Source organism: Hylaeus anthracinus, unplaced genomic scaffold (genome assembly GCF_026225885.1).
Source record: "Hylaeus anthracinus isolate JK02 unplaced genomic scaffold, UHH_iyHylAnth1.0_haploid 5, whole genome shotgun sequence".
NCBI classification, from domain to species: Eukaryota; Metazoa; Arthropoda; class Insecta; order Hymenoptera; family Colletidae; genus Hylaeus; species Hylaeus anthracinus.
Window position 1 is genome coordinate 320892 of NW_026535322.1, and position 26977 is coordinate 347868.

Here is a 26977-nt window from a genome sequence, read left to right on the forward strand (position 1 = left end):
TGCGGAATCTGCTATTCAAATACCGAAGACGATTCGCGCGAAGAATAACGGGAAACGTGGATTGGTTCGAGCGAGAGACGAATGGCGGACGAGGTACCGCGGGCCGCGCATGTCACGCCATTGGCCGCCGTAACGTCTGGGTCTCTGGCCGCAGGGATGAGCCGGCGAGCGATGCCGCCCGTCGACGATATTACTAGTCGCTCCAAGACGGCCGGTGGTTTCTGTTTGTCAGGTGTCAGTGACTCGTGGAAAAGGAACTCGTGAGAAAAGGAAAGTTACCAAAGTGTTTGTTCATCTCGTGCTCCGTTTCTCTGACGGAGGATACGTCGCGAGAGAATGGCCACGGTAACCTGTCGTCGTGCGCTATACATCGTCAGATGGTGCGAGGTGTCCCGCATGCTGAGCGTTTCCTCCACCCTGGCCACAACAAAAACCTACCGAAACGTGAGTACTGACATGTATTATTTGCAGTGCGTTTTGTAACGTAACACGCGAAATAAAGACGATGACGGTAACGGTACCGTTGCCTGTGACCTGTGACCATTGCGTATTTTATCTATTCGAATTCGATTTTTCCAAATATTTATTCGTCTATTCTCACAGTCAGTGAAATCGCCACTCGTTTGCTAAATTTCTAATATCTTTCGCACTCTTTCTTACGCTGTTCCGATCTTTTTTTTTTTACGCGTTCCCTTGTTTACCGGGATTTTTTTCGACGCACGTAAGCAACAGCCATCCAAAAATAAATCGGCAACGATTAATTGGAACCCGTCTATCGTCTCAACACCGGCCACGGTTCAATCGAACATACGAATTCTACCGATGCTACCTACGATGCATACATAAACACGTATTTATACCGTGCCTCGAACAAATATGGACACCATGCGGGACAAAGTTTTTCCTCCCTGGGGATCGTTTTGCGAACACTATCCCGTTAAAAGCATCTTTTTAAGCGCTTCATTTCAGCCGTAGATTGTAAACATCGTAATCGCGATACCGTTACGAGCAAACGAAAGTGATGCGAGACACGTGTAAAATGACTCTTTACGCGACTCTTTACGTTTTAGGCAGAAACGTAACGATACCATAGACGTACATTACTACCGAGCCAGTGTTTTATTTAGAGTTTAATTAATCGTATCGCTCGAAAATTGTCTATCTCCATAATTATCGCCGCGGAACTACAAGCATAACAAATCATCCAACGACTAGATACCATTTTATTATTTACATACTTGGCCCGTCTACGCGCCACATTCTCGCGCATACCTTGTCCGCAGTACGTCAGCATTAATTACTATGACAAATGCTAATTATCAACATCGTCGCGATACATACTCGTAGTTACCCCGACAAACGTATTTTCATTTAAATCGCGAGCCTCGCGATTTCTTTGCGATGCGTTTAAATTTCAATAGTTTGTTAGAGTTACTCCGGATCATGACTCAGTCTCCGGTTGCTATCATTGGATAACGTCTGAACGGAAAATGAACTTCCTTGTAACGTTGCTCGCGCGCAAATCAGAACGGAGAAACTATCGATAGTTAAAATCCGCGATATCGTGGACACATTTTCATCGACCTCGAACTCTGTAGCTCGGATGCAACGACCGTAGCAAACGATTCGTCGTAACACGTCAATCGCGGTACATTCGGAAATGTATACATATACATATATGTATATGTGATCGAGGTAGTTGCATTTGGAATATTGCGTTCAATTAGTCATCGCCGAATATACAAAGGGCCGAATTGAGCCACACGAGAGTTGGCCACAAGTAACAGCTTAGGAGGCTCCGTCGCGTCGCGTCGCGTCGCGTCGGCTAGAGGGCTTCCAGAGATCAACCCTCGGACTATGAACGACTATACGTGTATACTTGATACCCCGACGCGAAAATTACTATTCGATTTGGCTTACGATGCAATTATTTTAAAAATAACAAAAGTTATTTAAAAAAGAAAAGAAAAAAAAACCAGTATAATAAATAATTATCCAAGCTGAAAAATGTACAGTTGCCAAGTATAAGTAACATCAATTTAATCGTTTTTTATCTTTCCATTTTCTTTGTTAAAATTATTACCGGAGACCTCACTGTACCTGTAGCCCAGGCCTCTACAAACTCTTAATTCGATTCTGGATGTATCGCGGAACCATATTCGAGGTACGTATTAACAGTATAAAAATTTGAGTGACAAACTTATTCTCGGTTATATATTCTAGATGCACTGCTTTTCTTTATTAGTTATTATCGTAAACCGTAGAAGTATTGTATTTATAATATCGGGAAAAGTATGGTAGGAACTATCGTACGAGGATAATGTTACTCGAGAGAAATGCAAAATAATTTTGCCGTTCGACTAAAGATTCGTAAATAGACAAATGTTTTCAACGGTCGATCGATCAGTTGTATTATTTACAGTTTCAAATGATTAGAAGACAGTTTTAACAGAGGACGATAGATAGAGAGAACATTACGCCGATATTCGAGACATGTGTTTATACATACATGTACATGTATGTTCGTTTGGCCGGCTACCAAAATTACACAGAGCCTGCCGACTCTAATTCCACATTACGAGATCTCGCGTTGCCGAGAGAAAGCGATCGTCTCGCGTTTCACCAACTGTCGATAACGGTAGATGTTAAAACACAATCGGTGACGACGATCACGGTAATGCGTATACGACACGAGTAACCGTAACTCGCTATTCTCCGAAACCTAAGGCTACGTTAGAGCGATACGTAAGTTTTAGTAGCGTAGCGTAGAGAACCTAAAATCACAATTGTAATGCCACATCGCGTAGTAGTTGTGTTCGTAGTGGTTTGGAGTTGGGTAGAAATGACGGTGACTCGGATGCGGTAGATTAGATAGGATATTTGATTTAATGATAAATATTTGGCTATCACGGAGTTGAAGATTCGAAGCTGATACGAAAATTGGTCCATGAAATGTTACTCCTTGGAGCAAATATTCCTTTGACTCGGTTCGATATCGAATGCCGAAATATTTGAAGATGTGAGAGATTGGAGAGATCGGTGGAATTTCGTGTATTTTCAAGGTTCATTTTTATAATTTCATCGGACGACTGGAATTGCATTCGCGATGATCGTCGCGTATATGTTGTATCGACGAACGCTACGGGTCCATGGTTAATAGCTTGTAACTCGAACGTTTCTGGGCTCGTCGATTAATGCAATTTAATTACGGATAACGTAAGCGTAAATAACAACTGTAGAATAGGAAAGAAAATCGTAACAATATAGATCGATACTTAAAGTTCGTCGATCGATAGAGGTTTCTTCGTTTTGCAATTTCATTACGTGACCTTGACCTCGAGGTCAAGTATAATTAATTTTCATTGCTATCGGTGACTAATTACATGGAGCTTTCAATCGAATTAAGCCCAAAGTACAGTGTACCGGTAACGAAACGAAATGCGTCATTTTGGTATGAGGATACATTTACTATCGTTATTACATAATACCAACTATATGTCATCGAAGCGTGAATCGTACTTGTCACATAGCGATGAACCGTAAGCGGCGCCCGAGACATGTGAATGTCGCGTGCAGCGCGCATCCTGGAATTTGTTTGATGTGATTCATGAATGAAACTCGCGTCGATGATGGTAGATCAATTTTACATCGCGTATACGCAACTATATTTTACTGTATTTGTGCAATGTTTAATATCGAATAACGGATAAAAAAAACACTGTAAGTATAACCATCATATATCGTAAGAAATTGTGTAAGAAAGCGATCGCGTACGTCCCTAAAATCCTTGACATGTAATAACAACACCACTCGTGGAATAGGTAACGATATCATACCAATGAAACAAATTGAAAAGTGTTGTTCGCGTTTCAACTTTTGTTATGAATTGTAGTTGGTAGGACAACAGATGTCCGCACTCTTTGGCTGATCCGTTTTATTGAAAAAGTTTGCCAAGTAGGTTTTCCAACCTTAAAATCCAAATGATTCAGCTGCGATCGTTGGACGACTATCGGGAATACCTTCCTGCTTGGCAATTTATCAAAAGACGCATTTATTAATCTAAACTCGTATAACGATTGTATTGTTCGAAGGTCGTTGTGTAGCAAATAATACGTGACAAGTGTCGGACAAAGAAATACACTCGTTAAACGGTTAATTGCTCGAAAGAATCAGGTTTCTCAAAGCGTATAACATACAGTAACCCATTTGTCTGCTCTCGAACAACGCTGCATACATACGTATACTTTAATGTACACATTGTTAGATTAGTACGGGCTCGTGCAGAGGGATGCAGACTACGGAGGCTGCGGCAGGCGCCATGGGCATCGATCTGTTCCACTGCACGTTCCCTCGACCTCTCGACAAACCCTCTGGAAGTATGGGTAATTCTTATCTGGATAGAACGCAAAGCGAGACGATTTTTATTCTCATTGCAGAGGTGCTTGCTTTCCATCGAGCTAGATTTCACGCTCGACTCGATCTTTTCTCGGTATATTTCTCGACTTATTTAAAGGAACAAAAAAAAACGAAATTAAATATAATTAAATATAAAATAATAAATGTATACTTGAATGGGAATTCCGGTGAAATCATGTTACGCTAGTATGTTTACGTCGAATAGCTACGATTAAAATTTAAAAAAATCGCGACGACGAATACATTTTGTATTTGTTACGGTTCGTACGGCCACAACGGGAGCTCGGAAAGTTGTGCCGATCGATTTTTTCAGCGTTATAGGCCATTAAAACCAACCACTTCGTTATCGGCACACCATCAATTTCGCGGGATGGCGGTCGTGAATCGTCGATTTTACGCAACTTAATGGCAATGATATAAGACAACAGCGAGGGTTGCATAAAACTTGAATCATTTACGAGAACTTGCATCGCGTATACTTTCCGTTAATCGTTAATTATAACTTGGACGTGCTCGAGTAGATATTTCGAAATCGGTAGAAACATCCGATGATAACAAGGTAAACGATCGGAAGAAAATGAAGGTTTGGGAAATTTGTCGTTTGTTACGTTTTCTTATCGTCGTGTTTTCGATTTAAGAAATTTATATTTTCCAGATTGAACGTTGTCGGTGAAATAACACGTCGAGGAAAGCGATATTATTCCCTCCCTCGTTAGAAAACGTCGGAAAATGTAGTTTGTAAAAATATAATTGAAAATTTCTATCAGGCAAACTTGTTTCTCTGTTAAGAACGTGCTGGTTCTCAGCCCTTCCGTATTGCGTTCGTAAATTCAAGATTCTTCTGGTAGATTACAGTCGGCATTTAATCAGACCACTTTGCTGCCGTGCCTCGCGGCTAAAATTTATTCAGACGAGGAACGAGCGAGCAAGGGTGCGAGCTAAACAGCAAAGAGGCACGGTGACATGAAAATAGAAGGTATTATTTTTACATCGCGACATAATGCGTGCTGAATTCTTGTGGACCATCTCGGAGCAGCCAGATGAAGATACGCGTTTTGCCCAGACGCAGCAGCTAAAACGGTATCGCTTAAAACTGGTCTCGTCGACAAGTTTGAATGTAACATCGAAACGACTCTTGTTGAATTTTTCACTCTAACATCTGACACGTATCAAATTTTCGTTCCTCGATACTTTTAACGATCAACTCTCGTATCAGAATGAACCATCGGATCGCATCGATGACCCGTTTTTCTCGTGAAAACTTGGTCAAAGGAACCAAGACTTCCACTTCCGTGTGTATCCTATCGATTGACCCATATACCCGAGAAATTTATTTCAACTGACTATAGTTGATGCACGTCGTCCGATATATTTTAAATTGCCATTGAAATCGCGAGAATATTTGTAGTACCGGTAACAACATCGAAACCGATATACCTTTGCATTGTGTATATACACCTATGTAGATTCGCGTACCATTGTAGAATTTATACGTTGATTCCTATCTCTGTCTAATCGTTCGAATCGAATCGATCCTGCATGAATGTTTGATCCGATTGTAGCTAATTGTCAAGTGTGATTTTCTTATAGAATCAGATGGTACGACAAGTATGCGTTTGGCTCGATTAAATCGAGGCGAAACAAAATTGTAGAAATTTTCCTAACGGCTACTCGATGCGAATCTTTCGTCTCTGGAAGAAACTTGGCCAAGTTAACGATTAACGCGGATACGGTAAAGATTTTAGATTTTAGATTTGTTTTACTTGAGAGTTCGTATCCTGGCAAAGTGTATACACGCCCATTCGTGACACGACCCTGGCCGAACTCCAGTTTTAACGTGACCTCGAGTTCTCCCTATATCCTAGATACTCGCCAGGCTCGCGACGGCTGAATACGTCCTTTACGACAAGTTTATCCGTGCGATACAAATTCCGTCTTGTGTCGGAGCATTCGCGAGTTACCTATCAAGCTGCTTTATTTCGCGACATCTATACGTGTATACAGTTGAAAGGAACGGAAAGCCATGCGCGTACGTAGCTTGCACGAGGTACGCATAGCTATTGTGATCGCTAGATTCGAATTGGTTCGTTTATCACTCTGCAGATTTCTAATACTCTGATACTCTGCGATAGTATTAAAACTGATTGAATTTTATTATTATACTCGAGAGAGTATATATCGAGGCGCTTGTAATTACAATTTTCGTCGAATCACGATTTACTTGGTAACTCGCAATGTACGTTAAATAACGTTTTCACCGTTAATTTACCGTTGTAGGGCGAACAACGTGTTGATCGAACGCAAATAGCCGGGGAAACGAATAGCCAAGAAAAACACACCTGCAGCGTATTTGTACATACGGACGCGTTTGAAATGCTTTGCAAACGTTTAAAAACATAATCGTTAGTTTGTATCGGTACACCGAAAGAAGCGATACAGACACATTCGCAGACGTCAACCATCCGTGTATTACTCTACCCTAGAGATGACTGTAATCGATTACCGCTAACCCTACTTGTCCGTGTTACAGGAGACATGGTGCAGAAGATGGTGGCATATCTCCCAAAGAAGTCTTTCCCTGACGACGAGCTCCTTTGCTCCGTGCTTAAGTTCGATTCTAGCGAAAGGAATGGAAAATCCGAGAACCTCTACGAAAGAAGCAAAGACATCGAGACCTTCGTTTCCAAAGGACAAGAATAATAAAACGGAGACGAATCTAGTCGTTAAAAACGCGCAAAACGTTGGTGAGTGTTACAGGCGGTAAAGCTCTGACTTAGAAATAATAGAAAACGAGGCGACGCGTTATAAAATACATGTACTTTCAGTTGTTGCGTATGTAACGCAGCAACAGGGAGGTTTTTATTCGATGTGTCAACACTTGGTATCGAAAGGATTAGACTCGAGGAGATTTTCTTATCGTGTATTTATTTTCGTAAGCAGAAAATGACGATGCGCGCAACACAAGTAACAATTTAACGAGAACCGTAAACGACTTAAAGATTCGTTCAACTTGGTTATGTACACTTGTTTTTCTTTACATCGGAGTTTCCTGTATGTAATAATATATTATTCCGAATGCTGGTTATCCGATGCGTTAAGACTGTCCTCGAGTACCTCGAACTCCTCAAACTCCATCTTGCCGAAATCGTCGGGAGTCCTCCAATTGTTTTCGTTGACTTGCCACCTGGTCAAAGCGCTGCCGATAAATCGACCGGGATAAGTCGATTTTGCCTCGTCGAGGGTGCCCAACTTAAAATCAACCGTAAAATCCTTTGTCCCTTTGGTGTTATCCTCCTTTTTCGGCTCCAAACCGATCACCACTGGCGGCTCTCTCTTCGTTTCCGTGCGGTGAATTCTCTCATCGTCCCCATTAGCCATCTCCTCCTCTTTCTCTTGTTTCTCGATCGTGGTGATCTCGATACTGGGAGTTTCCGCGATTGTGTATCGACTCAAGTCGTATGTATGTTCTCGATTCCGACACCTCGATTGACTCTCGACGAGTCTGCCGGTCAGCTCCAGCCTGCTATCGCAAGAATTGCTCTTGACGAGTCGAAACTTTACGTAATCGTTGGAGCTTTCGATGCACTTGAACTTGTTTTCAACGACTGGCGATATCAGCGGTCCGTTGCTAGAATTGACCACCTTGCCGCCGTAGTAGGTAACCGAGGTGCCGCACTCTCGAATTTTCTTCAGAACGTCCTGTGATACATAGTGACTCGAATCTGTCGTCTCGTTACCCTCGTCGTCGCGATAGTCGATCTCCTCGTCCTCCGAGGAGATGCATTGCCCTCCGCTGCCGGGATCGGTATCAGGGTAATCGCTAGATACTCCCGAACTGACGCTTCCCGAATCCCAATGATGATGATGATGATGATGATGATGATGATTGTGATTGTGATTGTGATTGTAACGATTCACCTTATTCTTGGAGAAAGTCGAGTCGCTGGGCGACGTATGCCCGCTTCTCGCTTCGAACGTCTGTGCCAGAATCCTCGTTTTCGACTCGCAGCGTGGACTATCGAGTTCGTCTTTGTACCCCGCCAATGACGCGTTGGAGGACGTAGCCTTCTCCATGTTCTCGAACAACTTGGTCAGATTTTTTGCCCTGCTGGAACACCTAGACCCAACAGCGATTTCGTTAGAAACAGGCCAACCGAATTGAAAAAGACTGAAATGGGAGAATTGCATCCTACCTGGATCCCTCCTGAATCTTTTCGGATATTTCGTTAAACCGGGCCGCGTCGATAACCGTCAAATCCTTCATGCTGACGCTTTTCCGATGTTTACAATTTGGCAAGAGGTCGACGGATTGGCTATTCTTTACCTTGAGGCTGTTTTCGAACATTTGCCTAACGTTTCTTACCGTGTCCGGGTCGGGCAGTTCCTCGTCGATGAGCTCGCGGTTCACCCTGATGGGATGGTAGAAAAAATGCTTTCTAATGGTCGAATGTTTCGGGCTTTTAATATTGTCGTTGTCCGAGTTTTCGCAGCCTATTTCAGCGTTCTCCGTGTCCGCTTTCTTTTCTATCGTCCCAGCTATCTTGCACGTTGACTCCGATCTCGGTTTTCCCGAGACGGCTGACTTTCGTTCTATCGTCTCGGCCCGTACAGGCTCGATAATGACCACGTTGTTGTCCAACAGTAATTCTTGGAAGGAATACTCCCTTAAATACTGCATCAGACCTTCGTACGTGACGTCACCTCGACCACTGTTGTACATATTTTTGCCGAACATGTTGGACTTGACGATCTTGTATCGTACGTGATCGAATTCCTGGCCGTCGTCTCGACGACACTCGAACGAATCCGCGCAACTTCTGGACCTGGTCAAAGTACCGTGCTCTTTGTTGCTTTCGCTCGCCTTGTCAGCCAACGCCTTTTCCGCGCACGTCGAAATCTGACGATCGTCTTCGATACCGTCGTCGACGGATCTTCTCCTGGTGTCGCTACCGGATTCCGAACCTAATCCAAGATCCGAGCTCTCGGATCTCGCCTCGAAGCCCAAGCTTCCCTTCACCGCGTTGCACGCTTTTCCAAGGATATTCGTTGTTCCCTTGACGATCCTTTCGAATCTGCCCTCGTTCTGTTTACTTCTCGAGTTCTCCTTTGTGGCGTTCGTTCGCTCGAAATTATTTTTCGCATTCTCCGCGTTCGCGTTCCTCTCGTCCTCTTCCTGGCCGAGCTTCTGGAAAAAGCAGCTAAACGTAGAAAGCGTCGACAAACGAGATTGGATTTCAAGCTCACCTCTGTATTCTTCGAACCTCCGTCGACGGCTCCCATGTCAGATTTCCCGTCCAATTTCGCGACGTTGAAACCATCATTTGGCTTCCTCTCGTTGTCGCGAAATTTTCCATCATGCCTAAACTCTCTCGTTATCGGATCGGCTTCCATCGAGGAGCGCCGATGCCGTCTCTTGGTCACGTCGTTGTCGACGACCTTGAGTACCTGCGGCCTACGCGACATGTCCTCTTGCTCTTCGGTGTCCGAAATCCAAATCGATTTGTAATCTTCCGCCTGTTCGATTTGTCGGTCGACGCGTTTCTCGCGGTGAGTCGCTAACACGAGGCCCGGCCTGTACTCGACTTCATCGGTCCTCGACGACGACGACGACGACGACGCCGACGCGGATCCTCGTTCGATGGACTCGTCCCGAAAGCAATTCGTCGAGCTTTCTTCGTCTTGGAAATTTTCTCCAAGCTCGTCGTCTCGATCTAAAGTCTCCCCTCTGTATTGGCGCGACGAACCGTTCCCTTCTTTGTTCGTACTTTTTTTACATTTCTCCTCGTCGGTCGCGTTGTTTCTCGCGCTTGTTGCACATGATTTCCGTTCGTCGCCTGTTTGCAATTTCAATTTATGATACTCGATGGATTTTAAATTGTTGTTTACCTCCGGACGAACGCCATTGTTGTCGGCGAGATTGTTATCCCTTCTTGCGTCGTCCTCGTCGAATTCCAGCCGTACGTTCGACAAAGGTAACAGGTTAAGAACGTCAAAGTATTCTAACTCGTCGTCATCTTCGAAAAGAATGCTGTCCAGACTTCTGTGTTCCTTGCGCTTGCGTTTCACCTGAATCGAAAGTAGATCGACGATTAAGTTTTGTAATTATCTAAAGAGTAAATCTAATTAAGTGAATATACCTAATCGTGCTTACCTGAGTGTAGATGCAATCGATGCTTCGATTGCCTTCGATGGGCCAAGTGTCCTCGACGATGTCGACCAAACCGCTAACGGTATCGAGATCTTGGACGCTGCGATAACGTCGCGGTGATTCGGGCCAATCGAGGATGTTCAATCGGTCGGGATCGGTCCGATTGCACCGGATATGAGGCAGAGGATCCGTAAAAGGCTCGAATCCCGACGGGATCGGGCCAAGGCCGCAAGCTGAACGCGAATGGTAGGATCTCTCTTCGTTGAATCTTTCGTAGGAGTCTGAAAGGTGCTGTTGACTCTTGGAGAGTCTGAAATATAGACACATTATCCGAACATATTATTTTTTTCGACTCGAAACTCGATATCTCGTACGTCGTTGATGCAGTTTTAATACAACCCACTGTATTCACCTGTGCGTACTCACCTGTCCTTCAATGAATTTCGATCGATCAACTTGGCCCTTGGTATCAATTGATGGCTTCGGGGCAGGTCGTAGGTCGACTGACCTAGTCTGAAGTGGTGGGCCTCTCGATCTTGTCGAGATTCGTCCTCCGATATCACCGCGAGGCTCCTCGTTCGTTTCAAGAGCTTCCTATGGTCCTGCGTGGCGTGCGCTGAATGGGCCTCGTGACGTCCCCCTTCTCTGTAAATTAGCGAATTCGCTTATGTAATAGAACGCTTATGTTATGTAAATCTTGTAGAAACATATCGTTGACACGAAATATCGCGAGTAAAACTGACGACGTAGGTACGCGTACGATACGTATGCGCGAAAAAGAGTGCGTTGTGATTCGAATGAATCGATTTCGCGAAACAGCACTTACAATTAATCTAGAGTAATCCTCGTTCATTGAATTTTGCCGCATCCCTCGTTCAAATGTATCCTGTTTCCGCACGAGTCGACCATTAGCGTGTCGTTAGCGTGCATCTAACGATTCAGTTACAGTCATCGATAATTTATACATTATCGTACTTTTACCGAACAGTGGTACATTTGTACACGATATGGAACTATAATCAGCAAAGTGGTCACGCAACGCTTGCTTATTTGAAAACAGGACAAAACCACGCCTTCGAGGGTTTATCGTTAAGTATCGATGCAACCTTCCGGTTGATCGAGCGTCGATCGTTGCACTCGCATGCAACCGCAAAGAAAAGGCCTAATATAAGCCTCTACGGCCGGCCGGAGAAACGCGACGAGAATATCCTATGACACGAACCGGAAGAGTTCCGCGGTCTAAGCGGCCAATGTTTCGCGTCTGGTCGTAAGTAACGACTCGTACTTCTTTAGTTGTTCGCGGATCAAACGAGTTTGAACGCGTCAAAGGATATTTACCCGCATTTTTTAGTTTTTCTTTTTGTTTTTATCGGCGTTCGGATAGTTTGGAGCGCTATACACGGTTGTTGAACCATAAAAAAAATCGCGGTGAACTGCCTAATTCCCATGTGAAACGAATGTTGCGTAATGCAAGGTATCGCGAAACACAAGGACCAGGAAATGCGAGGTTGCGTGCCGCGAGGACTCCGATTCGCATCTTTGGGATCGTAATTCATTCGCTTAGCCTTGAAGAAGTAGCGACAATGAGAAACATGGTTTGCTTTCGTGCGGTTTAATGGCTCCGGTTAACGCCAATTACCAAGAAAGTGCGAAGCGACAATAATTGATTACCGGCGTTGAGATTTCAACAGGATTAATTTGCAGTAACATCGTCGTCGTTGACGTCAATCTTGGTTGCGTTACACTGTTTGTTCCTCTTTTTTTTTGTGTCTATCCGATCACCTGAGCGAGGCGCGTTCCGCTGACCTTCGTTCGGGGAGATCAAACTGTCCAGATCCAGTGATAGAACATCGATTACATAATAGTGCGAGTAAAACACAGGGCCGTAACTAACGATGCGCTCGAATAAATACCTTCTTACGCGATTAATTTCGTAATTAATATTCAATGTATGTTCCGGGTAAAGTAGTTTGTGGTTAATTTTGTAATAAAATTCTCGGAAATATCGTAGGTACGCGCAGCAATGCATTATTTTTCACGCTTGTCGACTCACAGGCTGTCGGAATGGAATATTAATAATTAATTGTACGATATCGGATCTTATGCATCGAACTTTCTTCTTCCTCGTTATCCGAACTAACAATCGGCGAGAACCACCGAAATAAAAAATTGCATCTTACCCGCCTGATCTCTTCGAATGGACGTCTTCGAATCGAACGATTCGAACTTTGTTCGAGATCGAGGAGCCAAGCAAAAAGACACTCGCGAATATCGATCGAAGCCTAAAATACCTAGAAGAGTGATTCTCTCTCGGTACTCGATGAAATGATCTTGCTACCCTACGCCGCGGGATCTAGCAAACCGCTGCGCGCCGGCTTTTCACTTTCTCGTTCGCGCATCGACTGGCGAATATCGTACCTGGCTGCCCGATCACCACTGTGCACCTGTTTCCTCGGCCGGACAACGTGTACACCCGTGTCTCCACTTGGATTGTCCATCTAGTAGTGGGAGTAGCACACCTCAGCCACAGGCGTACGCTGACGTCACGTATCTCTTAACTCGGAATACACAAATTACCAAAGCGTCGAGAAGAAATATCGAATTTTGATTTTTCATTTTTCCGATTTCACTGGAAACTGACAGTTATCGTAAAAAAACAAAACAAAAAAAGAACCGGTTTCCTTCTATTGCGTCTGAAAAAATAGTCTCTTGGTAAAGAATGACGTTGACAATGAGAGAACGTTATTATGCCGTGCACCAAGGATGACGTGTCATGAGCGTCCGCGCAATGCTCAATGTCAAAGACCGCGATGAGACTCGAAGGATTTCGATGTGATCGTAGTTGCGAAAACGAGGGTCAAGTAGCAACGACCGTGTACTATATTTGCCAGTATTTAACAAGGACCTCGTCGCGATTGTATCGAAGAGAATGGCGACCAAACGATGAATTACCAAAGCGATACAGACACAATGGACCCGTTCCTCTAAGCGGCTAGATTTAATGAAACGTCAATGTGTCAAGGACGGTACACGGCAAGCAGAACCAGTTCGTTTTATATCCGCCACGGTCCGATTGATTTTTCCATAAGCGAGTCACTTTTCAATAAAAATCCATCGTTTTATCGAACTCGCGTCAATTCGACCATGACACGGTCCAGCGTGTCTAAAACAGCTCGTTCGACTTTTAATGTTTAAAACGATACGGCTGGCTGTTGCGATATTCGAGGAAAAGGTTTGCACCTCGGATACATGAAGTATTCAACGATCGAAAGTGTCGAGAGGTGACCATTACTGGTGCGTTTAAATATTCATGCTTTTCGCTTCTGTATAGCATTGTTAAGTTGCCGGATCAGTCTTGCCGTTGATATCTTCTTTAAAATACAATAAATACAATAAAATACAATACAACAGATACCATCGGAATGTTGTCACTTCCAACCAGATACATACACATTTACATACGAAATGCCATTTTTCGAAATCTCAAGTTTTGCTCAAGGCACGCTAACGAGTTGTTGCACGCAGAAAAGAGAAATATTCGTTGCTACATTTGCAGTATTCGAAACTCGGACCATACACTGAATATTTTAAGCGACGTTTTGTTAATTGGAGCATCTCAACGAACCATGTATAATTAGCAAACAAGAAACTTTAATTGGAGCACATCTGTGTGCTTGTGCGTTTAAAGCTTGGAAAAAAAGTCATGTTGAAAACAACAACCGAAACGTGAAATCGATGAAAATTTAATAGAAAATTCTGAAAGAAGCTTGGTAAACCGGGCCCCCAAAAAATGTCTCGGAACGCCACAGCTGAAGTAATCCGGTAATCGCAGGAGCGTTGAGCAGTGTTTTGTTTGTACCGATACGAGAATCTCATTTTTCGTTTCGTGTTCAAGAGTCGCAACACACAACGTGTCACGTGAGACCACGAAGAAGAAAGTGACCGTGGCGCTTGGCCTAGGTACCACTTACGCTCAAGTGACTCGAATATGCACTACGCTTTCCTACGGATCGGATCGGACCGGCTTTTATTTTGTTTCTTTTCTTCGGGTTTCGCGTTTCATGTCCCATTCGTTTTTCTCCTGTCAAGATTTTTATGTTGTTCCGCGAGGCTTCGAGTCGAAAAGAAAACGAGTAAGCATCAAGGATCATCGGAACCTCGTGAGTTTTTGTCGATATCGTTATGGAAAGAAAATCCTTGACGACGCAAGTACCCACCAAAGTTGTTGATAATATCGAAAAAGATAGTTTTTTATATTAATTCGAGGAGTAATCGGAAATTTTCGAAAAGAATATTAACGGACGTGAAACGCCACGGCGTTTTACTTGAAGAAATGTCCTCGATAGGAGAATCAAGCGTGTTTCGATGAGTATGGCAAAAAGTGTTCGAATGTAGTTTAACAACGTAGCATTCATCCGCCGTTTCAACGCGTATCGCACGCTTTCTCTGACGACTTAATACGACGCTCGCGTTTTCTTACTTTTCTTCGTCAAAGACGCATCAAAAGAAAAAAAGAAGATTCGCATGCGCATTATTCTATCAACATTCTTTAAACTAGAAAACATACACAGATAGTATACGTACGGTACAATTGTTATCCAGGAGTTTAAAACACTCGGGACAAAAGTGTTTGAAAACATTCAAACACCAAGTCATACACCGTAATGAACGTCAAGATTCAAAACGATAAAACAAAAAATCGCACTGCTCGATGCTGATCACGATTTGTCGTCGGAAGTGGTTTGTACGCAACTAGAGAACCAACAAAAAAATCACTAGGCAATTTCATCCCCTCTTTTGTTCCCCTCCTGACCGATGAATCACAGGACACAGAGCACAGTACATCGAAGTTGCCGAGGAAACCGCTTCGCCCCGTGCGAAACAAAATGCACGCGAACCAGGTGAATAAGAATCGACCCTCTCGATTCATCGGGAAGCGTTTCGATATCATGGAAACCAGGTGAAATGACTCACAACTCCACCGGAAGGTGAGAACAATTACATCGGTTTTTATGTTTCGAACCAAACAATGTTCGTCGAATGAAGTAATTATGACTCCTCGAGTTCAATGTACCTATATTAAATCACCGCGTTACTCTTACCGACCGTAGCTTACTAAATTTGTAGAATCATTTTTCTCGAATCGTTCGCATTAACAGAACTCGGGAGAAATTAATTTTGCGAAAGCGAGCAGAAATTGGAGGAGTTAGGCGTAACGCGACCTATGTCATCGACGTCTGTTGGTCGGCATGTCGAAATCAATTGAAATCACTTTCGATGAGAAAAATCAAACACCGGAGAAAACGATGAAAAGTATGGTTTGCGCACCGTAACGTGGAAAACATTATGGCGCGTTCACGATTCTTTGTTGCGGAACACCGAGTACCGATAGTTTTGTTTCCTCGAATCTCGATCAACTGTGTAAAATGATCAGTTGGATAGATAAGATTTGTAGATAAAACTGATTCGAAAATTCGTAAACGATAATATTCCCGTCTTTTGTTCGGTAGACGTGAAAGGGAAATAATGGAACCATTTTTTGATTACACACTCGAATAATAATGATCGTGGCAAAGTAAAAGTCTCGGGAAAGAGAAACACATAAAACGACAGTGCATGGAAATAATGCGCGTTGTCGAAAGATTTGGTACGGTTCTCTACGCGAACGCGTTCAAGGATTCCAAAGTATCCGATCGAAAAAGAAAAAGAGCTCTTACCGAATGTGGACATGAATTTTAATATTTCTACGCTTCGAGGATTGCTACCTCCTTTACGTAACTTTACGCCGCCACGGAAAAAAAGAAAAATACATCCGCGCGTGCAACAGTCCTATTACATATTATGTAAACGAAAATGTTCGGCATGGATAACCGCAAATTGATTCTAAGATAAATGTTCGATGGACGTCTGGGTCGATTGGTCGTCACAGGATCGATTTTCGCGTCACGATTTCGTTTTAGCGTCTCGTTAGGTACATACGTCGAGTACGAACGAGCTGAACAAATGTGTATTCGGCAAACGACGCGATTGGAAAATATTTTTAAAAAACAACGTAACTAGAAAAGAACTCGTACGTAACGAACGTACATATAGTACTAGATATACACGTACGATTCCGAGGAACAAGAACAATTAAAAAACAGTACCTGGCGTGGTGGTCAAGATTCTCGGCAAATTCCATCGTCACCTGACAATAAACGATTCTCACCGCGAACATCGCGCACCAGCATCGTACGACGATAAGGACTGCGCTTACTGGCACTCGACGCGTCGCTTTACGCTTTTACGTGCGTTTTCAGAACAGAAATGACTTTCCAGCCGAGCAAAGCGAGCGAATTTCGATGCACGCCTACACTGCCACGACCCTTTGTCCTATTCGCAGCTGCGTGTGCACATCGTTGAGACATAAAGAGACGTTCGTAAAAACGGATATCCGGTGTTCCGCTGTGCCGGCCTCCTCCTTCTCTCTCCTGCCCTCCGGCATGCGTTGTCTTTCGTTATTTCGATTACACTTCGTCAACTGTCACCTCGTCAATTAACTCCGCCAATAATGATATCGAGGGTTCGTTGATTCGTCGCAATTCCGTAGATCGTCGACGTTTCTCACTTTTCGTTGTTGTGTCGTATAATACACGGAATTAGACTATAGTACCTCGGTACCTTTCGATAGCTACGTTTTCGTTGAATCAATTATATCTCCAGTTTGAACGAAAATGCTGATTTAATGGGGATACGCGCGCGAGTCGAGAATAAAGCACAAGTTCTGTAAACAGTTGGTAGACTCGTTAGCGGTATCGCGAATATGGAGATGGAAAATTTCTCGAGTTTCTAGAAGCGGCTAATTAGCGGAACTACGACACGCGTCTAATTTATGGACATATTGTTGCAGAATAAAATTGGATTTATAGTTAATCGTATGGATAAGTTAATAAATCAAGATTCTTAGTGCCCGTTTATGAATCAAACCATCTTGTGTGAAATTCATTCGGTTCGTTGTATGTTGAAAGAGCCGCATCGTTTTAGAACAAAATCTTATCGTTAACGTAAATCGGCTAAGGAAAGGTACGGCTAAAAGGAAAAGGAAAAGAAAATTAACGAACCCACAATTACGTTACAGCGAATATTAAAACTGAAAATAAATTTGCAAACGATACGTTGAATGTTATACAAGTCAACAAAGCCGTTACTCTAAACGACGCGATTCGAAATTAGAAGCGAGACGAGCGCAAGGACTCGACGAGAATCGTATCTAGGGGATACGTTGTTTCGAATAATGGGAAATTCTCAAAAATAGATTAAAATAATATCATCGCCGAGCACCGCTATATCGTTTCTGCTCTAATATTTACGCTCTGTAAAAGTTCCAGGCAATTTTTCGAGTTCATTAATAAATCTGGGCCACGCTTGGCTTCTTTATTATCGTACAATATAATTAACTTATAGCGCGGTTAATTTCTCCTTTACCGTAACGTGCGCATTTCAATTGTAAAAGGATAAATATATTTCAAAGATACACTCTGTCTTGTCGTGTAATCAATTCGAACAACAAAATTACTCACCGATAACATTTTTGTCGTTGTTTCTCCTGCACCCATAACGTTTCTCCAAGAGTATGAGTTCCGCTTTGTACTCCACCCATGATTGACCCGTGAACGCCGAGGCCTAATGTAAGTACATTTATATTCATCTTCGATTTCACCGTAAATTCGTAGATAATAGCAACGAGTGAATCGAGAAAGGAGCGAAGAAAATAATTGAAGTAATCGTAACCGTTTAATAAATAAAATACGAATACATTAATCAGTTTTCGTTCGCAGCACATTTTAAGACAACATTTATTTATTTATTTAATTTCATTGAACAATTTCATCCATCCTGGATCATAAAAGGAATTTATTATTAATCATCTAAGAAAAAGTAAAGAAATAACGTCGTAAACGGGGAACTATGTATTATGAAAATAATTGTGCTTGATAAACGATCTCCGTATGCTAATGTAGCCGGTATACCCAACTACCTACGTATGTATAGTATATGCCCCAGTTGAATATAATGTCCGCGTTTGTACTTAGATGGCGCTGAAGGGTAAACCTTTCTCGCTAATAAAACTGCTTCGGAAAAGATATAAGAACGGAAGAGTACAGATACGGTTATTCATGTTCTTAGTTGAACCAGGGATTGTTCCTACGTTGTATTTTCTCTAGAAAGGGTCCGAACCTTGGTTTTGACCCAATCTATATAACTAAAAAGTAACCCGTCAACCACCCATACCATTATTCCACCACCTACCCTTGGGAAGATCCCCCGATCACTCGTCGTGCATCCTCGAAGAAGAGATCACGTCGTGTAAACGAAATGTTTACCACCGATACCGAATGCAATCGAAACCACGCGAAAGTGGGTAGTAGAAGAAGAACCAATTGGTGTTGTACTGTTGCAAACATACACCACGAAGGAACCACTGATGGGAAGTTTGAGGCGTGCGCGCGCGCGCGCGTGTCACTTATTAATTGAACAGAATCCTGAGGTAGACTGACGGCACAGAAAACTTGTATACGGCAAACTTTTCATAGAGGTAGGAAGAAGGGAGGACGACACCAAAAAGTGGTGGCAGCTTCTTTGCCACTTCCAACGCTTCTCCACGTTGAAGAAGCACGTATCGTGGCTCGTGGAAGCGCACTAATTGTCGGACGTTGCGCTTGTTCTTCGCTATTAAGGAGACGCCAGGCACGTACTGGCAAACCGAATTTTCTCACCGATCTATCGCGGCCAAGTACTTCGTAACGTTATCGACGAATTGTCAATGAATCTTTATTATTTTTTAATATTTTTCAATAAAAGAATGCCGCGGTGTAATTATTTAATTTCGGAGATTCTTTTTAAATTGTCGAGAACACGTCGAAACTTGTTGCAACATACCAAATTGGATGTAAAAATTCTGTAAACGATACATGTTAATTTCTTGCCATGCCTCCGACACGGATCTTCTTTGACGCGGATTTTGAGAGATCGCGTAGCAGCCGGATCGGTGCTCGGTTCCGTTCTGCTTCCATCGAAAGGATGCCCGTAGTCGTCTCATTCCGGTCTCCACACTCTGATACCTTGCTCGTATCAAACGGCTGCTAACCAGGTTAACGCTAATTCAGCTCTCGATCGTACGAGCATCACGCAAACGAATTCACGAGGACGGGACGGCGCAAGTTTCATGCGCGGCACTGATGGCATCGCGAGTCGTGAGGGTTCTTTACTACTCCTTTTCCTTCATCTCTGGAAAGGATTAGCGGCACATTCGACTGGCAACGATATTATACGGCTGAGAGCTGGGGATACGCCGCGAGAGTTCGTTGAAATTGTCTCTGTTAACACCGAAAATCCTACTTGGAAACTCGATCTCAAACGCACCGCACCGCACCGGTTGAAAGACCGTTAAAAATATTATACAACTATTTCGTCTTTTTATAATCATCTCTCGTCTTTTCTCGCTTGGATCGTTGGAGAAGATATAAGCATGTCGCTATACTAAAATTTCACGAGAGGAGCCAACCGTGCTAATCGAATCAAACTGACGAGAATGAAAGCTGAAATTTCGTAGTTTTTGTACGCGTTGCTTGGTTCTAATGGAGCAATACGCATACCAAAGGACAATAAGGTTCTGCTATCGGTGTAAAATGATCAGTTTTTAAATGAATCAACGATTGGAATAATTTCAGCTACAGATGTGACTGTGACGTATTATCGGGGATTACCCAAGATCACGGTACCTCTGCCATCCAGAAGGGAACGTTGCATGTTTACTCTGAAACCGATAACTCATACGGTGGGAGACTTGATCAAAATGCTGAAGAGGGAGGATCGTGGCATCGATCGAGCAAGCGTAATGACGGTCGGTGAGTTTGCCGAAGAATTTCTTCTTTCCTCAAGGAAAGTGAGCACGAGCAAGTTTAAACGCGAAACGATTAGCGGATTGCAACACGAAAAGTTGAATGATTTCAGACGGCGTCAAGATAGGTTACAGCAACACGATAGAAACGTTAATGGAAGATGACTTTCGGTTGATAATAAACGACAACGAATACATCGTTTCACCGCCGTTGCATCACAGGCAGACGATGGTGAGTTGTTTGGGACTATACTTGTTTCAAACGTTCTTTTTATTAAGAAACGTAGATAGTTGAAATATCGAAATTGCTTTTACTTTCCAATCTATCGTACATCTATAAATGACCAAAATAATATCGTCGCGCGTAAACATCGAGGCTCGAATCGAGTAGACGAAACTGTTTGGCAGAAAAAGAAATGCTACGTGGAAGGTAGGTGTAACGTAGTTTTGAATCGTCCAACTTTCTACGTTTCTATCGTGCATTTACGTACACGCATGCGATCGTACAGTGAAATTACACCCTTTCTTTATTAATAGGATTCCACGATTTTCAGTGCACTAATCGATCCAGTCACTCGTTCTATAGAAGAAAATATTAGGATGCTTTTGCAAAACAAAAATCATTGATTAAAGAGATCGAGCCGGTAAAGTAACACATACTTGCATTTTTCAACGTACACGTATTCTCTAACGTGTACGGACTTGATCGCGTTCATAAACGTCGGAAACTGATTAAAATTGTTAATCGTTTCGTAACCCTCGCTCGAAACTGTTCCGAAATAGTCGTCCCATAAAACAAATTTAAACGATCGTCGTTGAATGGAATGTTTTAGGAAAATATAGAGAAGTTATCGGACGTACAAACTTTAGTCGGACAACTGTACGAAGCGTTTCACGTTCGAGAACATCATGCCGACATGGAGAAGCAAATTTTGGCCGAGCTGGAAACTGTCAGACTGGAGCTAGAACCTCTCGAGCAGGTAAATACAGCTCGATAACTTTCGATATCACCTCAAGTTTTACCTTTGATCCATTACTTTACACGTAATTATTTGCTACTGTTCTTCGACGACGATCGATACGAACGGATCAAATTTTTCGCAACTCGATGCTATCTTAATTAAACGGAAGTTTAAGGAGCTGTGGATATCTACATTATTTATTAGCAAATCCAGCGCATTAAAACACGGCACGCGTGCGCATTATTCAACGAACGCGGAGACCCCTCTTTTATCCCTCGTTTTCTCCTTACCGGATGAATTAATATTTTCCACGGGTTCGTTTAATCGTTCGCGTTCCCAGTTAGCATAATTACCATATTATCGCGAATCGCGTACGAAACGCGTACGAGAAGCGATCAACTATTCATCGTAATAACGCGTTCCCTCTATGTTTCCAATTATGTAATACGGATCGGTCCTTGTTCTTTCTCATTTTTCCGCCTTTTCTCTATGCACAATCGAACACAATCAGATAACCAACTGCTAACAGTTACAATTACAAATTCTACAATTATTTTCATCATATTCACAAATATTAACTGGAAAATGAATATTTACCTAATGAATCAATAAATCTCTGCTTTATTCGCCTTTGTAGCAACTGCAGGAATTGGAAAGCGTAGCTATCAAGAAAACGCAACGTTTCGTCTGGATGTTGTTACTCGCGATGTCGATTCAGTTCAGCTGCTTGGCCAGGTTAACCTGGTGGGAATACTCGTGGGATATCATGGAACCGGTCACGTATTTCGTTACTTTCGGCACCATGGTGGTCTGTTACATCTATTACGTCGTAACAGGACAGGTAAGTCAGTATCGTTGGTAAATTTTTTCAATCCTCGATCACTCGGTGACTCGGTGACTCGGTGACTCGGTGACTCGGTTACCATACAAATTCAACACTATTCCAATTAGTTAGCACCTACAATAACCTTAATCCTATTTCTTTGCTTGTTAGAGAGGATTTATCTAATATTTTTATGGCTTCGATACACGACATTTCAAGTAGAAAGTGTTCGATACTTGAAATATTTCTGTTAATAGGAATACATGCTACCCGGCGTAATAAGCAGGCGACATCTCGTCGCTCTTCATCGGAAGGCCAAGCAAGCTGGATTCGATCTCAATCAGTACAACTTCTTAAAGGACCGGACTTACGAATTGGAAACCGCCTTAAAGGTTATTCGTGGACCCCTATACGATCATAAAAATCGTCTGGAACAGAGGAAGAGGGCAAGATCAAGCTCCAGCAGTTCAAGATCACCAAGTTCTTCACCTAGTCCTAGTCCTAGTCCTAGTCCTAGTCCGGAAAGAGACATGTCCAAGAAATCCGTTTCCTGAAGAAACACGGTTTAGTTCAACTTAGACGCACGAAAAAACTAAGGCTATGGCTCATCGATGATTAATACATTGCTAAATCTTCGATGAACTAAATTTCGTTGCAGATCTTTTTTCCCGTGTTAAAAGAGATGCTCTCAGGGTGGTTACCGAATAACACTTATAGTTAAGAAGAAGAAAAATGAACAATGAGAAAACCTCTAAAAATATTCGAATCGTCGACAAAGTCTTCTGAGTCGTATGACGACACTCCTATTCAACGGTTATAATGTATGTATAATATACATATATATGTATATCTACCCGATGCTCAATGTTGTTCACTGCAGTGCATTTGGAAGACGTCGAAAAAGGAAATGTATATACCGCAGTTTTCTACACACCGTCATTTACTACACGCTAGAGCTAGAGAATTGAATATTTGAGATTTAAAGGAACATTGCCGAATCGTGTTTTTTAGCAATGCCAGTGTACCGAATGATTCACCAGAAACAGAATATCAAATTGTCTCTTTTGGCATTAAAAACATGCAAAATTATTCGATATAAATTCGATATGATACTCGAAAAAGTTTACTTTTGTCGAGAACTTGGACTATAACAGAGACAGTCGAGTACTCTCTTTCTAGTGGATTGTGTTTTATGCGTACAAATGTGTGCGCGCGCGTGTGTGTGTGTGTGTCCACATAATACATGTGTGGATTATGCGGTTGTATTTGTGATAAATTGACGTGTTTATTTTTAATTAAATTGCTCGTTTTGCAATTTTCGCACGAGTATTTGTCATATTGTATGACAAATCAACGATCGGATCGAAGATTTTATTTACAAGTCGACTTTTCGCTCTCTGCGTGTATATTGTAATATTATTTTTTCTACAATGCGATATTGATAACGTTGTTACTGTAAATATACCTTTTCTTTTCTCGCGAAAGCAACCGACGATTTTGTTTTCGTGTAACAGACGTGGTGCAATCGTACTTAACTTTTATTTTAGAAAAGAAACGGTGTACATACTCGTTGACTCATCGTACAGATATTAATAGCATCAGCGGTTTTAATTTAATGCTAACACCAGCGTCTCCACTGTTTTTCATTGTAATTAGCAAATAACTTTTGCTAATATATTTAATTATTCCCAGTGTATTTTATCCAAAATTTTTACAAGGAATGTTCCAATTAATACATCGCTTAAAACTTTATGCAATCAGCGACTTTACTTTGTCGCTGTTCATAGCAACACATTAGTATCTAATATTTGTAACGATACTCGCTCTAATACTTTTATTCCTACTGACTATTGGTGACACACAAATTTCAAAGTTCTTAAATTTTGTGCACCAATATTAATTTCACATATTTAGCACTTTAAAATTAAGCTAAATTATATGATTAACATGACCGTTACTATTTATAATATCATTCACGAAAGTATCTTAGATGTAACGTAGACAACTGTTTCTAGACTCTTTAACAAATTTTCTCTGGCTTTCGCAAAAATTCGTTATCCGTCCGCTCGAATAGTTCATCATTGCATCAACGAAAATTATACTAATACTTTATTTTTTATTCAAGATTATGTACTAATTAAGTCTTTTCTGTACTATACTTTCATCCATCGCTTCTTTCATATTAGAGTAACACAACCAAAGTTTTTTTAAAATTTGGGAATGGATTTCAGAAGTCATGTATTTTTATAACAAATAACGATACGGTTATTACTTCGTTAATTTGATTATTCTAATAAAATGTTCCTTACATTTTAATAAATAGAACAATTTTATGTGTTTCATAAAAACTGTTTAATTCTTTGAATTGTATCATTCTTATTGGAATCGGAAAATTGACAAATTTAGGAACAGCGTATTTTAACTTTAGAAAACATGTGAAATGTAGATATATATACTATAACCTTTGAAACGTATCCGATCAACTTCCACTGGTCAGTGGTAAACTAGAGAATGTATGCTTAAGTCCATTAGTTTTTTAGACTCGCTATAAATTAGGCAACTTGTTGCGCACGAGATCAAGCACAGTTTCAGAGAATTTCCCGATTGCAGGAATCAAATGAATGTCGCTTCATCGCATGAAATAGCGTGTTCTTCGCGACAATTACTATTTTAAAAACGATACTAGTTCGAAGCAATCTACTAGTGCTAGTTCAAGTCGCTGATTCTTCAACTCGCACGAATGATCTCGAAATCTTTTAAATTCATTGGATTCAAGGCCAATGGAGAAAAACAACATACCGTATATGTAAGGTACCTCGGAAAAACAATCGTGATATAATTACTGATATCTAATTGTAACTTGTACAAAGGTATCTTTTTCTCCCATTTCCACATATTACTCGCCAACTAAATTAGCTCGTTACTCTTGAGTACATACATGGGTATTACATTTCCGCAAATCTAAGTTCTCAAAACCAATCAATTTAAAGGAACGTGGCAACGTAGAGTGCGGTCTTACTGTATCGATATCCTAATATTTGATTTTATATACTTTTCACGCGTACATATTATTTCCGACGAATGCATACAAATATTTATACAACCTTGCGTTGTGCTGTGATTTTTCGTCCATGTGTCCATTATACATAAAGAAAGTGGTTGGAAATAAAATAAAATACATCGACAATTTAATTCCTGTTCCCTGATCTTCCATGTAACCGCACTTCTTTACGTGTTTTACAACACGTAACATACAGTTACTGGAATTTTATTTTCTTTTTCAAACAATATTGTCGGTTCCTTTTGATAGGTTAAATTTATCAAACTAATTTAAAAACTAAAAACCGTCTACTTCTATAAATATCACTATACTAATACTGCTTTTAGTACCATTGACGCTATCGGTTCATTTAAAATTGTGATTAATTTAACCTTTTGCTGTCTAAATTTTTTAATTTTAATGCATTAGTCGAGTCACGCTCGACATACGACCGCAAGGGGTTAAATCAGGCGTTTCATAGACACATAAATGGTATCGTTCATCGCCATCTCGCGGTCAAAAGACCGAACTAATTTTTCGTAAATACATATGACACTTATTGTACTCCTAATATCTCACTTTCCTTATAATAAACTTAAAATAAAATTAAGTAATAAGTGTAGGATATAATAAAATGTTTAGCGAATCTGTGATTATGCCAATTTGTCATTTTAAAAAATATATAATAATATTAATCTTAGTACCTGTGGCGCCATCGGTGGCAAAACGTCCAAGTTTCTAGCGAAAATAGTTTCCGCTGTTTCTGCTAGATGACGCCACCAGCATCTTTTCATTAATTACTTTTTATTTTTGATATAAATCCATGGTTAATACGATTCCTTGCTTTATTACAGTACAATATATTGGTTAATATAGCAAATTTTTGTCATTTTCATGCATAATTATTTAATACTGCGTTAATTATCTATTTCTTGGATAGTGGCGCCATCGGTGGCAAAACGTCTAAGTTTGTAGTGAAAATAGTTCCCATTAATTCTGTAAGATGGCGCCATCGATACCTTTTAATAAATTATTCTTTATTTGTTATAAATGCAAATTAAATATGACTTTTTGTTTTATAACACTACAATATAGTAGTTAATATGCTAAAATTTCTCATTTTTACGAATAGTTCAATGCAACAATAAGTATCAACGCTGTCGTTGGTAGCACCATCTAGCGGCAGTAATGAGAACTATTTTCACTACAAACTTAGACGTTTTGCCACCGATGGCGGTACAGGCATCAGATCACTTAAACGTGAGTGAAGTCTCCTAACAACTCCTAACGCCTTCTAACATTTTCTAACGTCTCCTAACGCCTTCTAACACTTCCTGACACCTCTCCACATCTCTTAACACCTCCTAACACCTTTTAATGTCCCCTAACACATCCTAACATCTCCTAACTCTTTCTAACATCTTCTAACACCTTTTAACAACCCCTAACACCACATGATATTTTCCTTTCATTTCTCTTCATTTCTGTGACATTCCCCTTTAACTTCCCCCCATTTCCTTACATATTTCCATTTAATTTCCCTTCATTTCCTCACATATTTCCCATTACTTCCCGTCATTTCCTTACACATTTCCCTTTAATTTCCCTCCATTTCCTGGTACATTTCCCTATAATTTCCCTTTAATTCCTGGAAATTATAGGGAAATATCACAGAAATGAGGCGTAGTTTCTGCGTAGAAATGTACCA

The 26977-nt window shown here is 41.4% G+C and overlaps 2 protein-coding genes across 4 annotated transcripts; one reads left to right on the forward strand and one right to left on the reverse strand.

The window, feature by feature from the left end:
* Window positions 1-36: 36 nt before the first annotated feature.
* LOC128895891 (calcium uniporter protein, mitochondrial) lies at window positions 37-25421 on the forward strand. 2 transcript variants are annotated; one of them, XM_054158865.1, is made up of 7 exons: window positions 37-444; window positions 6947-7160; window positions 20275-20451; window positions 20558-20676; window positions 21278-21424; window positions 22044-22247; window positions 22487-25421. In XM_054158865.1, exons 1-7 carry the CDS (start codon window positions 337-339, stop codon window positions 22781-22783), a joined length of 1266 nt encoding a protein of 421 aa, XP_054014840.1. In that variant the 5' UTR covers window positions 37-336; the 3' UTR covers window positions 22784-25421. The 2 variants fall into 2 exon arrangements, with proteins under 2 accessions (XP_054014840.1, XP_054014841.1); XM_054158866.1 differs by lacking the exon at window positions 37-444 and adding an exon at window positions 1839-2164.
* LOC128895888 (uncharacterized) lies at window positions 7245-19287 on the reverse strand. 2 transcript variants are annotated; one of them, XM_054158859.1, is made up of 7 exons: window positions 18854-19287; window positions 18124-18226; window positions 10991-11209; window positions 10568-10874; window positions 9661-10482; window positions 8610-9601; window positions 7245-8533 (listed from the first exon to the last, which is right to left on the reverse strand). In XM_054158859.1, the coding sequence occupies exons 2-7, from the start codon at window positions 18201-18203 to the stop codon at window positions 7483-7485; spliced, it is 3471 nt and encodes a 1156-aa protein (XP_054014834.1). In that variant the 5' UTR covers window positions 18204-18226; window positions 18854-19287; the 3' UTR covers window positions 7245-7482. The 2 variants fall into 2 exon arrangements, with proteins under 2 accessions (XP_054014834.1, XP_054014835.1); XM_054158860.1 differs by lacking the exons at window positions 18124-18226; window positions 18854-19287 and adding an exon at window positions 12983-13131.
* Window positions 25422-26977: the final 1556 nt, after the last annotated feature.